Genomic DNA, 17,978 nt, shown 5'->3' on the forward strand with positions numbered 1-17,978 from the left:
CCAGCCTGGTCTACAAAGTGAGTCCAGGACAGCCAAGGCTACACAAAATCTGTCTCAAAAACAACAACAACAACAAAAAAACCCAAACAAACAAACAAACAAAAAAAAAAACCAGCAACTAACAAAAACCCAAACAAATGAATAGGAGCTTGAAGACCTATACAAGAAAAAGCCTAGATCAATTCAACAACTGACAAGAAAGTTACAAAGTGGATCAAACAGTCAGTAACCTAGAGGGCAGAAAGAGACCCCCTACAAGCCCTACCCTTGAAGCCCCACATGTCTGAGCTGCTGCCCAAACTGAGGTGGGCTTCTGGTTATACAGCTGGCCTACAAGTGACCCCTCATCCACACCTCTGTAAGAAAATCCAGTAAACTCATTGGCTCAGCAAGCTAGACTTGGAGGCAACTGGTGTTGGTCTGCTCTTGGTGCACTCTCCTGAGTGAATAGACATTTGTTCTTATCTCCCCAGGAAGTCACACAGCACTTTTTTCTCTCTTGCCCTTTTACCATGTACCATTTGTGCAGTAGGCACCACTCTGACAGATTGTGGTACCTTTACCCTGAACTCCCGGGCCTCCAGGTCAGTGTGCTTCTGTTTGTTGGAAGTACCTGCTGTTAGTTATGTGATCACAGCAGTACAAAGTGAACTAAAAGACAGGCTACACAAACAAAACCAAAACTAGAAAAGTACTCACAACTATAAAAAAAACTGTAAGTCAGGTGGCAGACACCTGGACCAGCATAAGCTTCTGGATCTGATCACAGCACCACATAAACGACATGAAACATACCTGTGGCATCAAAGCAGAGGCAGGAAGACCTTTGGCTACACAGAGGTTGAAGTCAGGTTGGGTTACAAGGAAAAGACAAGACCAAGAGTTCCCAGGCTCTGGGCAGCACTGTGCAAACTTACCTTCACACTGGAAGTCTTTCAGTGACACTGTGAGAGGCTTGTCTTTCCCCTGATGGGTCTTTCTCTTGTCTTTTTTATTTATAGTTTTAGACTGAGTTGAAGCATTTTCGGAATTTTCATAATCCTAAAAAGAATTACCAACGGTAATTAAGTTTGGTTTATAAAGCATAACATCAATTTCTCATATGTTTCTTTAAGAGTAAAGGCAAATAAAAAGTGGAAAGCTTAGGCCAGCCAAATTGCTGAAAATTCCTATTTAGTTATTGTTTATCCTCTCAATTAAAAACATTAAAGTAAAAACATAGATTGGTTTATAAACTTCCCCTGCTGCCAACTTCTTACTCTTTCCTTCACGACCAAATTTAAGAGATTTATCTACAATTTCCAATCTCAAACCCTCTGAAATGGGGATTGGGTTGTTCTTTGACACTAAAATTAAGATCAGTTTTCTCTTAATTATCAAATCTAAAAGATAGTATTTAAGTTTTTATTAGCTGGGTGTGGTGGCGCACACCTGTAATCCCAGCTCTCAGGGAGGCAGAGACAGGTGGATTGCTGTGAATCCAAGGCCAGCCTGTTCTACAATTTTATGTGTATGGGTGTTTTGCCTGAATTATGTCTGGTGCCCAAGAAGCTCAGCCGATAACATTGGATCTTTTGAAACTGGAGTTACAGGTGGTTGAGACGCCTTGTAAATGCTGGGACTGGAACACTGGTCCTCTGGAAGAGCAGCTAGTTCTTCTAACTACTGAGCCAGCCCCTAACATCATACATTTAAAAAAATGTTTTTCTTCAGACATTTTTAATGACTCTTAAGTCTCCATTGCTGGCTTCTTTCCCCAACTCTCTTCATAAAAACACAGCTGTTATTCAGTATACCCATTCTTTTGTTTGTTTGTTTTCAAGACAGGGTTTCTCTGTATAGCCATGATTGTCCTGAACTGAACTCACTTTGTAGACCAGGCTGGCCTCAAACTTACAGAGATCTGCCTGGCCCCGCCTCCCAAGTGCTAGCACTACCACACCTATTCTTATTTATTCTTAACTTATTTATTCTTAACCTATTCTTAACTTATTCTTCTTATATGCTCTTCAATATCAAAGTTTCCACTTATACACTAATGGTTTCTCTATATACAGACATCATCTGCGCTGCTCAACACACTCTGCCACACTGTGTTTATTTGTCAACAATGACCCCACCTTCCCACTTGATATTTATCAAGTACTTCATTATGCTGCTCTCCACACAGCTATCTATGATTATATATATCTATAACTATAACTATATATAACTGTATCTATAAGCCTCTTCTTATCTCCTACACATCTTATATGTAAATGAGCCATTCTGTTAGATACTAGGTCTCTTCTCTTGTTTAGACACTGACACAGTCTCTAAATCACCTCCTACATTTACCGCATGAGTTTCTAAAAAACCTGAAACCAATATAAAAGTTAAAAATATCCAGTATCTTTTTAGAGAAGGCAAGTCTACCATATGTATTTGACACTGTCTTTCTATCCATATTGAAGCTTTCCTAGGTTACTCAATTATAGTTTTTCATTTATAGTATATTCTTTCACACATTATCTAGTGTGTATCTTTTTAAAAAAGATTTATTTACTATGTATATAGTATTTTACCTGCATGTACACCTACAGGCTAGAAGAGGGCACCAGATCTCATTATAGATGGTTGTGAGCCACCATGTGGTTGCTAGGAATTGAATTGAGAACCTTTGGGAGAGCAGGCCAGTGCTCTTAATCTCTGAGCCATCTCTCCACCCTCTATTATTTATCTCTGCACACCTTCCCTGAGAGTGCCTACTTCCTTCCTTGCCAATAGGTAATAAATCTAGTAAGACTTAAGAGTTTTTAAAAACCCCATCCCCATCACATGCACTGAGAAGCTGTGCTTGAGTCATCACTGTGCTAAGCACAGGTAGTGCCAGCACTCAGGTCTAAGCCAATGGATGGTTCAAACTTTCATTATTTGTCATACAAATTCACTGGCTGGAATAATCATGAGAGAGAAGTAGAGAAATGGATTAGTTTGCATGATATTTGCTGTGCAAGCATAAGGACCAGAGTTCAGTCCCTGGTCTCATGTAAAAGTGAAAACAGCTGTTGCAGTGGTGAGTGCCTGTGATCATGAAGCTGGGGAGGACTCCTTGGCCTGGGGGCCACGCCCACCTAGCTTAGTCTCTGAACTCCAGCTTTAGTAGAGACCCTGTCTCAAAAAGAAGATGGAGAGACTAAAGACACCAGATGCTGATTTCTGCCCCTGCCCCGCATATGGGTACCCATATACACACATGTGAACACACGCACGCGCGCACACACACACACATTATTATGGTTATTTGATTGAAATATTGACTTGTAAACTCTGTGAGCACATTAATACAATTACATAAAACTGGCCTTTACATACAAAAGCAGCACTTCCATTGGCTTAGAGTTATTATTGTCTGACAAAAACAATGCTTTGGAGTTCTAGGCCCATGAACTTAGCAAGAAAACTGGCTAGGAACATGACATCGACACTGTTTGCTCCACCTCTAACATTCTAGCCTTCTAGCTTCAGAATGACATACATGCAACAACAGCTTATCATTACTGTATTGTAATGCTCTATAAATTAAAATCCTATGCATTAATTCAAAAATAAAGGAGGACCTTGCCAAGAGTAACCCCTAAGTCCATTTAAATGGCTAACTTAGAGTAAAGTATAAAGCACTTTTATAATATCTTAATTTTTATGCTTTCCTAACCATTTTGCTTATAATTGTTCTTTTTTCCCTCTCTCTTTTAAAAACATTACTTATTTTTATGTGTATGGGTATTTTGGCTGGCAGTGTGTCTGCACTCTTAGGTGTGTGTAGTGCTCCTGGAGACCAGAAGAGGCCTGGAGTTGCAGGTGGTTGTGAGCTGCCATGTGAATGCAAAGAGTTGAACCCCGGTCTTCTGGAGGAGGCAGCCAGTGCTCTTATACACTGAACCAGGTCCCCAGCCCTGATCTTGGTCATAATCATTTTCAATTACTTAGCATACAGGGAATAAGGACAGCACGCACTATACATAGGCCACCTGACTGGCAAGTTTTATATTTTTGTAGCAAAATCATCTGCTGTGTGGTGTTTTTTTTGTTGTTGTTGTTTGTTTTTTGAGACATGGTTTCTCTGTATAGCTCTGGCTGTCCTGGACTTGGTTTGTAGTCAAGGCTGGCTTAGAACTCACGTGAATCTGCCTGCCTCTGCCTGAGTGCTGGGATTACAGGAATGCACCACCATGCCTGGCCTGCTGTGTGTTTAACCCCTCTCTTCCCTTTTCCTGGGACAGAGGCTCTAGTGGGCTGCAGCACCATCAAAAGGCCTCAACCATGAGAAGGGCATTTTTGATCAATATTAAGTTATAACTTGAATGAATCTAGTGAACAACAATGAAATTCTAATAAATGTTAAGAATTATGATGCTACATAAACTAAATCTCACACAATTTCAATACAGGAACTGGGAACCAACATTACTTTTCACTTAATATCCCTCTAGTCAGAACTGCACAATGATCTCATCCCCTGGGCTAAGAATGACACGCTGAGCTCTTAAGGAGTGAATACCATGTGCTGTGCTGCTGTGCCTCTCTGGCAGGGAGCCTTCAAATGGATTCCTGTATACTGCAGCACTAATATCTGCTTAAAATTTTAAGTCTACTTCTAAGGCGGGAGCAATGCTAATGACTGAACCAGGGTTTCATCTATGCTAAGCACACACTTGAGCACTTAGGAGGCGCTTAGCTGGTAGCACACACTTGAGCACTTAGGAGGCGCTTAGCTGGTAGCACTTCGTACCTGGTTACGCTCTTCATACTCCAACTTGCTCAGCAGCAGCGCCTTCTCGAGATCGGCCTCAAACATTTCAGACGTCAGCTACAAGAAAGTTTCACAACAAACACAGATTTACACCATGTTCTCAGAATAGCCATGATATGTAATAGCATATACAGGAGAAGAAAAAGAATGCAGTTTGAATGAACATTTATTAGTTTTCTAAAGATACTTAGCCACGCTATCCTAGGAACCTTGTATTGTATAGAAGCATACACTCCTATTTTTGAAATGTCTAGTTCTTCTCTCATTGTTAATTTCGTACATATCTGTGTCTACATATGCTATAGATATCTCATATTTTTCTCTCCATAATCCCTTTTTACTTTGAATAAAATATTCTGGTATTATCCCTTGATTCACTAGGACTGCTAAGCATCCCAACCATTCTAACACAATACCATACTAACAGCCAAGATGAATCACCAGCAACAGCAGACAGTAAGACAAATGAGCCAGGTCTTTTCTGTTGTCCTAGGAGTTGTCTTCAGATTTGTCATGGAAGGGATACCCACCAGACAGTCACCCTGGATGTGGTGTCTGCTAACTCCTGTTGCTGAGTGTGTCCCAGAACTTTTTAGTTTTCATCTATTCTATGGCCTAAGTTTTCAGGTTTTAATCACTGCTCCATAAATTTTTTCCCAAGTTATTAAGAATTGTTTATGTTGCTAATGTTTAAAAATACATAAATTAAAATAGAAACCAATGTCAAAAAGAATGGGTAAAAGGATGTCTTGAAACTGTTATTATCAAACTCTACATATTAAACTTTTCTAATTAAAGTCACCCCTTTAAACGCAAGTCATCTAATCCTACACTGAGATAAAAACAGCAAAACAAGTCAGCTGTACACAGAAAACCACTAATCTAACAAAAAAACACAATGAGAATTAAAATGGTAAATGAGAGTGCACACAAGAACCTAGGTAAGCCCACAGTAAATTGCATCTCCTACACAATATCCTAAAAGGACTGAGTACTGACTCAATTTGAATTAACTGACAGCAGGAAACAGTACTTTACAATTTAATTATAGGATCCTGGAGAGATGGCTCAGTGGTTATGAACACTGGCTGCTCTTTCAGAGGACCCATTGCCAGCACCCACATTGTGGCGCACAACCACCTGTAACTCCAATTCCAAAGGATCCAACACCCGCTTCCAGCTTCTGCAAGCAGTAAGTACACATACATACATGCAGGCAAAATTCCGCCCCCCCCCAAAACAACCAATGCTAAATTATTATGTAGATAAAAATAATAAAGTGAAAATAGATTTATGTTAGCCACATTAAAAAAGAAAAGTATAAATCAATTTCTACCTCTAAACTAAGTACAAAATGTTCGCTCAGAAGGTAAAATACAATGATTTAACAAAACAGTAACAAATCCAGTTTTTTTTCTGAATAAACTGGTTAAGCTGCCACTGTAATCCTATTTTTAACAATTAATTGTTAATTGTCTTTAAAAATTGTGGTTATTTTCATGTCTCATATATTGGGCTCACATTCCAATGAGTCAGCCAGCTGGAGATAATGTGACTGTCCACAGTAACTCACAGAATTTAAGTGTTAAGGTAGATATTTTAAGGAAACAATTAAAAAGGTGAAAGAGCGCATGTGTGTTTTTAAGAGAGAGGGTCTTCCTACATATCCTTAGCTGTCCCAGAACTCACTACATAGACCAGGTTGGTCTGAAACTCACAGCTCCACTTGGCCTAGAAATAAAACTTGAAGTGGAAAAACAAACAAATGAACAAACAACCAAACAACCATGGCTCTCCCTGGAATCTGAGTCTAACTGTAACAGCTTAAAGTTGGCCTGCCTTTACTGTGGTGTTGTTGGAAACTGGCCTAAAGCATGGTAAGCAGGCAGAAATAAAGTTGATAAAGTTGATGACATCAAACAACACTCTGCCTGATCCCTTAAGTTTATATTTTTATTAATATAAATTAGTATACAAGTAAACAAAAGAGAGTGAAACTTAAAAGAACCTTAACTGGGATATATTGAGAATTCTCTGAGAATGAATTTTATGTTGATATTTAAAGGACAGGAGTAATTTTGATAGGTGGAAAAGGAATCGAGTAGCTGTGGACTAGCAATGCTCATGTGTCATGCTTACAGTAGCTCAGAGAGTGCAGCTAGCTCATGGAATACTAAAGACCACACAGTGCATGACCTCAACTAGTTCTTTTAAGCAAAAGTTCTAACCAAGATACCAGGCCTTTCTGTGTGATTTGACAACACATCCAGTACAGATTACTCAAGGTACTGAGCTGTAGATGAAATCCTTACATAGAACTCTGACCTGTTTTCTTTTCAGAACTACCTGCTCACTATAACAGCAAATGCCGAGAAAGAAAGGTGACCAGAAGTTATATTTCGGTGTGACTCTGAGTTGTCTTCCTACATCAGTTTCCAGTAGTGCCCTTTAAGCTACTGGGAGGACAGTGGTAAATTCTATTGCTGTCTAGGGCCTAACGCACGGCTCCTGAGAAATAACTGATGCGCATAAAGCCGAGGCCCGGACAGTGCAAGGTCCTAAAGAGAATATATTGCACATAGGCTAAGTGAAGAGCACACTGGAGCCTGCCGGCCTCCGTTGGTTTGCTTGCTTTTGCAACAGGATCTTGCCTTCTTTCCCAGGCTGGGCTGGAACTCAAGAGCTTCCTGCCTCAGTTTCCTAAGTGATTTTAATTAGATTATGTGTGCCACCTACCCAGCTTTGTCTACTTTCTTTAAAACACGAGAATGATAGGAAAGTCTATGAAATGGACCAAATATCTGTTTGAAAATAATGCCTGTTTTCCTATGGATCAAATTATAGTTTAATAAATATGCCAATAAACAATGTTCATTTCCTATGCAAATAGTATACAAACACACATTCTCACATATATCCTTCCTTCATGTGTGCTCTCGTAATAAACACTTAAAGAGAATCAGAATAAAATACCACATAAATAGGTCAACAGAACAAACATGCCATCAACTGTAGAGAGACTATCTTGTGTATTATATGGATTCAATACCTATTAATAAAACACCTATGGCCTATAGGAAAGGGTAGAAAAGAAGGTGGGACACCTGATAAGCAAAAAGGATTCTGGGATAGAGCCTGGTGCAGGGAGATTCATCTGGGAAGATGTGAGAACAGATAGATGTACCTGAGCAGAGGTAACCAACAACATGACAGAATGTAGATTGGTATAAATGGGTTATTTTAAGTTATGAGCTAGTCAGGGAAGAGCCTAGTTGTATAGCCTAGGTATTTGTAAATATATTTTAAGTTTTATGAGTTATTATTCTAGGAGCTTGGGGACAAAAGGAAAAACATGCACCCCTTTACAATCAACAATTTTATACCAAAGTTAAAAGGAAGTTTTATCCCAAAGTCTTTATGTATAATCAAAACTGTTACTAGATATTTTTAACAGATACATAGCCATATAAATCTGATTTTTTTAAAAATTTGAACAAGTACTTTAAAAAAAATCACTGCCAATAGCTCTCTAGGCCTTCAAAAAGTTGAAATAAGTTAGTTGTATTTCTTTATGTTCCTAACACTCTTCCATTTGTAAGCAGTAGATGAATTAACACCACACACACACACACACACACACACACACACACACACACACACACCAGGGCTAGGGTTATAGCTCAAGGGTAGAGCACATTCTTAACATGCCCAAGGCCCTAGATCTGAGTCCCAGAACACACAAATAAAACATTCAACTGCTTTGCACTGACCAATCTAACATACACAATATACACAGTAGCCACAGCCTGTCGTCAGAGCTACACACAGGAACCATCCAATACTTGCTGCTCTTTAGACCAGTGATGACATGTAGTCAGGTGTGCTTGAGAAACAAGGCAGCTTTATTTACTTAGCTGTACCTGTTCATCTCTCTGTCTCCATTCTTGCCAGTTCTCTTCCCGCGATTCTTTCTGTGCCGGGTTTGGCAATGAAAGCTCATGCTGAACATTGCAAATGGCATGGGAGGATTTCTGGGGAATTTTCTTAAAAGCAAGATTTCTGAGCTACAAAATAAGCACGAAATATATTAAATTTAGTGCATCAATATTAGTGATTTTAATTTTAACATATTTAAAAATATTTATAGCTAAGTACTCTTTATATTAACTTATACAGTTGAAAAAGTTAGTTATGGATTTTATTTGTCTCTACTTTTAAATTTATTTGAAAGCTTACTACTATGCTGTCCAGGCTGGCTCAAGTAACCTCGTCAGCTCAGTCTCCTGAGAAGCTGGGGGTAGGCACAGGCTGCCCCTTTTAAGAATGTTTTAACTTAAAGCATGAACACACACTGCTGCAGTCTGCAGGGAAATGTCTACGTGCTGGCTACATTTGATCTCAGGTGTGTGTCCATCATGCAGCTCTGCTCCTGTGATGGTCACAATGGCTGCAGCATGTGTTCACAGTCTTAGGGAGGCAGACAAAGAACTCCAATGGCTACCTCATTTGCTTCACTCTGCTGCTGTTCCTTCTTCTTTCTTCTTTTCTCTCTTTTTTTCTCATTTGTAGTTGATTTGTTTCCCAAAGTTTGAGACTTCCCATTATTCCGGCCTTTGCCTTTTCCAGGCTCAGAATCAGAACCACTGCCACTATCCACTTGTAACAGGGCAAAACGAGAGGCAGTTGTGAGCACAGAGCTGAGGACTGCTGAAGCCATTGTTCAGAACTGTTTTTAAAACGCGTATGTCAACAGTAACTCCTGAGGGCAGGGAGAAGAGGAGGGAGATGAGAGAAACACCGAAGAAAAATTATTCCAGCTTCTAAAACAGCCACACATATAAAATACCTTTCTTCTGACATTGGATTTGGTAGTATTTCGATCTGTACCTACAACTCCATTGGTATTAACATATTTTAACCAAAGTAAACAGCATAAAGTTATTCAAGAGAAAATGAGGGTTTTATGTATTTCACAGGTAACAATACAAGACTATAATCAATAAGCAATGCTCATTTTCACATCTGACTTTCAGAGTCCTGATTCTCCTTGTCGTTAAATGCTTCTGTGGTAAAATGAATTCACAAGAAAGACCCTAAACACCATGGCCTGCTGTAGAAGAGGAACAGCACTTCATTAAACACAAAGACCCTTCCAAGGAAACAAAAGAAGAAGAGAAAAGAGCATTATTATATTCAAATTCCCAAAGTTTGATTATAAAGACTGAGGCTTAAACTAATTAAACAAAACAAAACCTCCAATTCCCTCAACTATGGAACTCATACCTGGTCCTGTCATCTTATCAAAAGCTGATGAGATCATGGGCCCTGGGGTACTTACTACAGGAGCTGTGCTGGAAAGGCAGCCAAACCACCTTGATCAGCAATGCTCTCAGCCTTGAAGAGAGAATCTACCTTTGTAATAGAACACAAATAAAATAAGTGACTTGAGTGCTCTGTGCATGTAGGAGCCCACTGAGGCCAGAAGAGGGCACTGCATCCCCTAGAGCTGCTGTTCAGATGGTTGAGAGCCACACTAGGTGGTGAAAACCAAATCTGGGTCCTCTGCAGGGGTAGTAAGTGCTTTTAAACACCGAACAACTTCTTATCCCCAAGTACCAGGTGTGAAGAACACCGTGTTCTCGTTCCCTTCTTCTAGACTCCTGGAAGCATATGCTACACTGACAGAAGCTGAAGCCACAATGAATTAAGCCCTTAATAGCCTGAGCTAGGCAGTTGTGCCACTCTATGCTACTGGGATTTCCAGGCTGTTACTGCAGTATATAATCTAGCGCCATCATGACATATTTTAAAGACATTTCCTCTCCATTCTAGAACTGATATTAAAACTACAACTTGTACTTGAATTGCTCTGTTTGAGTTAAATGTTTATAAACATCTAATCTAAAGCATTTCTCCAAAGCTCAGGGAATTTTCTCTCTGTGGAATAAGGCAGTTTCCAATTTATCCTCAGATAAAGTTCCTTTCAGATCCTTGAGTGACCAGGAAAGCCCTAGGAAAGTCACCACCTCTGGAACAGTCACCTTCATATGCAAGGAGCCTCATCTGGTGTTTGGTGGTAGCTGGTTGTTTCTATGCATGCTGTCCCATCACTGTGACAAGTGCCCTGTCCCTTGGAAATACGCCATCACGGCAGGCCCACAGCTGAGCCTGTAGAGCTACTGAGAGCTGATGTTGCTATGCTGCACGTGACCAAGGAACAAAGCATACAGGGAAGAGCAGCCCAGGAGTAGAAGCCCCATCTCCTATGAGCAGATTCTAAGCAATGTCCTTAAGCCTCTAAGCACTGACATTTTCCCTCCTTTCCTAGTGAATAACATGCCTTGTTTTGTTTTTGAGATAGGGTTTTTCTGTGTAACAGTCCTGGATACCCTAGAACTCCTTTTGTAGATCAGACTGGCCTTGAACTCACAGAGATACACCTGCCTCTGCCTCCCAAGTGCTGGGATTAAAGGTATGCGCCATCTCACCTGGCTATAAGATGCTCTTTTAATAGCACCAAAACCTATCTACAAGGTGCATGCTTAAACAATACATACATATTCTGCAATCAGAGCTTTGTGATCAGTTTAAAACACCCGATGCTAGAAACTCCAATTAAATTTAAAGTATTTAATTTATACAAATTCAGTATTTAGTGCCTGTCCTGATAACTTACATTTGTTATATTTCTCCTGATAACATTATTTTTTAAATATGAATGTATTTCTTCCATTAGCTCTTTATGTACACTTACAGGTCTCCTTCCAGTTTTGAAATAATAAGATGCCTTTGCCTTTATGTTAGAAATTCATATATCAAATGGCAGAGGGTTCTAAGCCAGGAGCACAGCCTGGGAGCCAGGAGCCTTGTAAAGTCCAACCTGCTACCCACTCCGTGTGAACCTGGGGGACTTACTGTCTTCCTCCTCTGTGAAATGGGGATAATAGCACTGGCTCATTGAGTTGCTGTCAAGTGTTAGTAGGTCAGTGTATGATGCTGTGTATAGGCAGCACAAGCACTTGAATGGTGGCATTTACTGGTACTGTTTGACTGCACTGTCTTGTATGACTTAAACACTCATAATTATCTATTCTATAACACCTCTTGAAGAGGTGTTATTTAAAATGAGACTAAGCACAATGACTCCACTACAAAATATGCTCTGAAATTCAAACCAACATTTGCCCTATCTAGAAACTAAGGCTTTACCCTTTGAAATTAAAGAAAAAAGCTCATAGGCAGTAAAGAGGAACTGAGTCAGCAAAGCCCCAAGCCAGGCCTGACGAACACACTTAGTGCACTGCAGCATAAGGATGTGCTTGCCTGAGACCCACAACTACAGCTGGGGCTGTCTTACACACTAGGCACCCAGAAGTGTTTCTGAAGTGAGTGAAAATAATGAAAGGCAAGAGATAAAGGGAACATTAGGATGTATCTTTCAACTGAGAAGAGAACCAACAATAAGCACTCACATGACAAAGCACTTTGGTAAGAAGGTTGTGCCACCTCAACAGCTCAAATGTTAGCTGTAACAGGCAGAGTGAAAGGGAGTAGTCAAGAGTAATGACGGATCCTTATGTCCTCCAGGGAAGGGTGCAAAAAGAACAGGAGAGTGGTAATCACTTGAACAACAATATGATACATTATAAGTATATTAAATATATTAAAGACAAAACATTGTTGTACTCAGCCTTCCAAAGCTAAAATGAAAGGGTTCATGTGGTCCCTAATATTTCTTGAGACCTGGATTCATGCCGCATGGTGGTGGCACTCACTTTTAATCCCAGCATTCAGGTGGTAGAGGCAGGTGATCTCTGTGAGTTCAGGGCCAGGCTGGTCTGCAGAGTGAGTTCCAGAACAGCCAGGGCTACACAGAGAAACTCTGTCTCAAACCAACTAACCAACCAACCAACCAACCAACAGTAAACAAATGAGACCAGGATTCACTATGTAAGCCAGGCAAGTTTGAGGTTACTCTGAGGCCTATGCTGGCCTCTGGTGTTGGGGTGACATGCAGCACACTGTCTACCTTGGCAGTGAGAGAATCTACATGCCGTGTCATGGGCAGAGTAATCAGGACTTCTGAAGTGACAGATGTAAATTTTAAATAAAAAAAGAAAACATAATTTAAAAATCACACCTAATTCTGTATGATATCAATACCACAGGCAGCTACTAGCAGCTCTTCACTGAGCTTTAATAGTACAAGCATGACTTTCCTGTTTCTATTTTCCATCTTTCCTTCAGATACCTACCAAATTACTAACCACACCTGTCCTAATGCTATGCTATTCTCACACTTGCTGTCCACACAATACAGCTGTACAATTCCACCCTGAGCCCCTTCTTGGACTACAGGACACTCTTCCTTCTCCTTTCCTCAAGCAGCTACCAAAGTGGATAGCTTGCTTGCCCTTTTAATCTTAAAATCCAATAAAAGAACCCTTGATCTTTGGTTTTGTTTTCTTTTGTTTTGATACTTGGTCTTAAAAAAAAAAAAAAAAAAGGAGAACTTAAATACCTGAGATTAGTCATTTTTCTTTTCTTTTTTAAAAGAGATTTATTTACTATTATGTATACAGCGCTCTGTCTGTGTACACCTGCACACCAGAAGAGGGCATCAGATCACATTATAGATGATTGTGAGCCATCATGTGGTGGCTGGGAGTTGAACTCAGGACCTCTAGAAGAGCAGTCAGTGCTCTTAACTGCTGAGCGATCTCTCCAGACTGAGATTAATCATTTTTCAATGACTACTACAAAATACAAAACAACTTGAAAAGGGAAAATTATTATCTATGCCCCAACTGAAAAGCAGAACGGAACCAATACAGTGTGGCTTTTCCTACCATGCATCAGAATGAACTGGCAGTAAGACCTGGAGCCCTTCATGCTAGTGATGCCCAAGGGTGCAAAGGACGGACAAAACACTCCTAAGGGCCCATTAGCTTCATGAATCAACTTCTGAAGAATTTCCAGAAATAGCCATATTATAAAATTACCAACTCCTCTGAAGCCTTAAAAAACAACGACCCATGTTGGGGGCAGTGGTACACACCTATGGTCCCGGCAGAGGCAGGCAGACCAGGCCTGCCTGGTCTATGAATCAAGACCAAAACAGCCAAGGCTACACAGAGAAACCCTGTCTTGAAAGACCAAACCAACAACAGCAAACTCCACAACCCTGCAGCTCTTGCAGACGGCACAGGTGTTGAGGGCTTCCTTCCCTCAGGGTGTGGTTAGGGTAGGTGTCCACAGGTGTCCAGAGTGCCCTTTCTCAGGGTGTGGTTAGGGTTGGTACCCTTTAGTCTTGTGTTCCAAGCTTGAGTATCTCCACCTCCAAGGAGTGAGACAGCTCCCTTGCTCTCTCTGCTCTTTAAGCATGCTTAGTTCTTAAACACTCATTTGGATACTCACATAATTAAAGCACACAGTTCAACTGGAAGAATAAAGGCCCCCACTAAAGTAGTTTATAAATATGGGACTTACTATATAGACACTTATATATTAGTAAAATACTACAAAGTAAAGTTTTAAATCAAGAAACCTAAATAGAGTGTTGAATTTTTTTCCCTCTCTACCCTTTGAGTCTTCTGTTAAAAATGAATTTGGTGCTGGGGTGTAGCTTACCATAGGACAGCTGCTTTGCTTTCCAGGACTAATAAACACAAAAGGGAACTTTTCCTCTATAAGATAAAGCTGTAAGGGTTGATGAGAGACAAAGATGTTTACAAGGCATATGCTAGATGTCTACAGTGATTCCTCGCATTTCCCGTTCTTCAAGAATACAGGCCACTGAGGGCCTCCTGAGCACCTCGCCTTGTTTGCTCCTTCCTGTCTTCATCTATGCTGTTCTCCAAGTCTAGCGCGTCTGCCTCCTCCACTTGAAACTTCTCCATTCTCAAGTTTAGCCCCCTTGCAAGTCAACTCTGCTCTGCCCTCAAGTTACCTCCCACTTACACTTACTTCTATTGTTCACCCGACTCCTCTGAACAGCTACCATTGTATCTAGCTCCTGCAGTTCAAGGTGCTGAACAACAAGGACCTCTGCTTTGTGGGCCAGAGCTCTACCAAGGACTCAGCACATTAGCAGATAAGTTTATCATCTGGAATCTTGGGACTGGAAGGGTATAAGTTCAAGGCTAGCCTGGGCTTCACAGTAGGAAACTCTCAGCCAAAAGAATAACAAATAACGATATCAAGCTTACTGGCTGGGGCCTTATTACATTCTCCGAGTACGCGGTGCTACCCCCAGTGTGCACTGAAATGTGTGCTTCTGAACTAGAAAAAGGGGGTGCAAAGGGCACTTAAATTAACAATCAGTTCAAAACTGTTTCATTAAAAGTACCATCACAACAAATTATTCCTACAACTAATTTTTTCTAGGAATCTTGTTTGTAGAAGTTTTTGATTTTGTGTCAAAGTGGTTATTTTTTTTAAAGGTGAGGGTGTAAAATAAACTACTTCTAGGAAGGAAGAGGCTAAGATACAGTCAGCAGGATTTACAGATGATCACTCTTCTTGGTGTCTAGGACCGGCCACAGCCATTATGACCTCCTTCCTCTATGACATCACTAGAGTCAGGAAAGAACTCCATCCAGGGGAACTCAATTACATAATTTTTACTCAAGAACAGTTTTATCCCCTTTAAAAACAACAGTACTTACTGTCTATAAGTACTACCAACCAGTTAGTTTGATCCAAAAAGAAACTGCATAGTGTAAAAGCCATCAATTAATGTGGCTGTACGCTTTGAGATAGGATCTCACTGTGTATCCTAGACAGGAGTCAAACTCTCAATCCTGCTGTCCCAGCCTCCTGAGTCCTGGGAGCACAGGCATACACCACTACATCCAGTCTGAGAGGCCTTTGTGAAATCTAACAATAAAGAGCTGCTCTTCCAGAGGTCCTGAGTTCAATTCCCAGTAACCACATAGTGGCTTGCAATCATCTATAATGGGATCTGATGCCCTTTTCTGGTGTGTGTGTGTGTGTGTAGATGGCACTCATATACATAAAAAATAAATCCATAAAAAGTAATCCCAACAAACTGATGACTAGGAATGGTCCTGGGTGCATGCCCCAATTACAAAGTGAGAATAAAATGAAATAACATTAAGTATCTCTGATCTCTGTTCCTGTCACTTTGACTTCTTAGAAGTTAAAGTTCACAGGGATCATGACCAAGTGCTTCCTGAAACTGCTTCCAGCAAAAGGCATCAACTTAAAGGTATCCCCCAAATTACACACACACACACACACACACACACACACACACACACACACGTTAAGCTCAGCTTCCCTTCTCTAATCTGCAGTTCTGTTTCTGTGGGTTCTTGAAAATGAATGAAGTGCAAGTATTTTCACTTCCACAAGACATTCCTCTGATCCACCTGTAGGTTCCTGCTCTATAGCGAGTGCTAGAAGCCCCAGGTTACTATTATTTGAGTGTATTTTGATCTTTAAAGATAAACTCACTAAAGGCTTTGACTTCTTAGCAATTTTAGTGGTATAAACTAGCGTAGGGAAACCCTAGGTTTCTAGAAAGACTCTCAACATAGCATTACGATTTTCGGAGCTACAGCTTAACTTCATTCTGGTTACATTCATACAGACGAGGGTGCAGAACGATGCGGTTTTCATCCTCGGGAAAGTCTTTTCCCTACAACTCTCTCCACCGGCATCAACTGAGAAATACGGCAAAGAGAGGGGGCGGGGCAGACAATGGAATAAACTTTTGTCCCAACTGCTGGTATCTACGAACGCCCTGAGGCTGGCGACCCCGCCGCCGCCAGCGGCTGTGGAAGGCTCGTCCGAGAACCGTGCGCTGCTACCTCTGGCTGCCCTGCGGGGAGGGCGGCGTGCAGTCCCTCACTCTCCCTCCTGCGGGACCCGAAGCCAAATCTCACGCGCGAGCGGTTCCGGGTGCTCCAAAACTTGTTCGCGAAGTACCCGGAGAAAAGAGCGCGGACCGGGCGAGCCCCACCTGCAGCCGAGACGCGGCGTCCGAGCCTGCGGGCGACAGCCGAGTCAGGAGGGGACGCTCTGGGCGGCCGCACCTGTCACTCCCGCGGCCGCCGCGGACCAGGCCTGCGGCCCGCACTCCCCCGCAGCCTCCGCGGGCCCCTCGTCCTTCCCGCCGCCCGGCCCGGTTCCCGCCTCAGGCCTCACTCGGCCGCGTCGCCTCAGCCGCGAGCTGCGGGGCTCCGCGGACTCACCGGGCCTCGCCGCGGCGCGGCCGCTGTCGTCTCCCCGCCGCTCCCGCGCTGGCCCCGGGCGTTGGGCGCTGGGCGCGGGGCGTCCGCAGTAACGGGCCCGCGGCCGGGCGGCCGGGCGCGCGGCGGGCGGGGCGGGGCGGACCCGCAGGCCTGGCGCCCGCGGCGGCGCGCGGACTTCTTTCCCGAGGGTCGCGGCGCGGCGCGGAGCGGCGGACGCGGACGCCGAGGAGAGGTCCGAGGGTGACGGACCGCGGAGGACCAGAACCACCTGCTGGAGGAGCTGCGCTACGGGGGCCGCGCAGGGTCCAAACGGCTCGCGTAGGCGGCGGCTCCGCGGTCCGCGGGGTCGCCGAGCCAGGAAGGTGGGAGGCCTTCCGGGACGTAGGCTTAGGCCGCCGCCCGCGCGGCGCGGCGGGATCGCTCGGCTCTAGGGAGGCCCGTGGGCGGAGGAGGACCTCCAGTGCGTGAGGGAGGGCGGTGCGGCAAGCGAAGATGCACACGGCCGGACGGCCTCGGTTTCCCTCGGGAAAGCAGGACCGCCCCGTCCCTCCGCCCCAAACACCTTATGGGGGCTTGATTTAGTTTTGCAAGCAAAGTTAGGCGGCTTACCCAAACCCCACAGCTTAAAGGCAGAGCTGGAGCCCAGCCGCCCGGGCTGCCTGACGCTGTCCCACACAAGTCACCGCCGAGGGTAAGACGCTGCGGGGATGCCGAGAGGACTTGAAGTTCTCCTCACACGCGTAGACGCAGGAGCGAGGCAAAGACAGACCTACAGCCAACGCCACGCCCCCCAAACGCCACGCCCCCTCCTCCCCACCCCACCAGGCCTTGTGGAAAAACAGCGCCACTCAGGATCCCAGGGTTGCGATCTGTGGGGCAGCGCGAGGGAGGAGGCGTTTAGAATTGACCTGGGAAGAGGTGGGGTTAGCAAGGGGGGGGGGGGGGGGGGCGGACCTGGGGGGTGGGGG

General features: G+C 43.1%; 1 protein-coding gene across 5 annotated transcripts in view; it reads right to left on the reverse strand.

The window, feature by feature from the left end:
* The window catches only part of Gkap1 (G kinase anchoring protein 1), a 38,640-nt gene extending 20,848 nt beyond the window's left edge, over positions 1-17,792 (reverse strand). The window contains exons 1-5 of one of the 5 annotated variants that reach the window (XM_051172603.1): positions 17,620-17,792; positions 16,627-16,804; positions 9,294-9,551; positions 8,713-8,856; positions 918-1,041 (exon numbers count right to left, since the gene is read on the reverse strand). In XM_051172603.1, coding sequence (XP_051028560.1) covers positions 918-1,041; positions 8,713-8,856; positions 9,294-9,509 — 484 coding nt within the window. In that variant the 5' untranslated portion in view covers positions 9,510-9,551; positions 16,627-16,804; positions 17,620-17,792. Of the gene's footprint in view, positions 1-917; positions 1,042-8,712; positions 8,857-9,293; positions 9,552-16,626; positions 16,805-17,010; positions 17,077-17,619 lie in introns of those variants that run through there. The other 4 variants (XM_051172573.1, XM_051172581.1, XM_051172591.1 and 1 more) reach the window with 4 other exon arrangements.
* Positions 17,793-17,978: the final 186 nt, after the last annotated feature.

Source organism: Acomys russatus, chromosome 3 (assembly GCF_903995435.1).
Source record: "Acomys russatus chromosome 3, mAcoRus1.1, whole genome shotgun sequence".
NCBI classification, from domain to species: domain Eukaryota; kingdom Metazoa; phylum Chordata; class Mammalia; order Rodentia; family Muridae; genus Acomys; species Acomys russatus.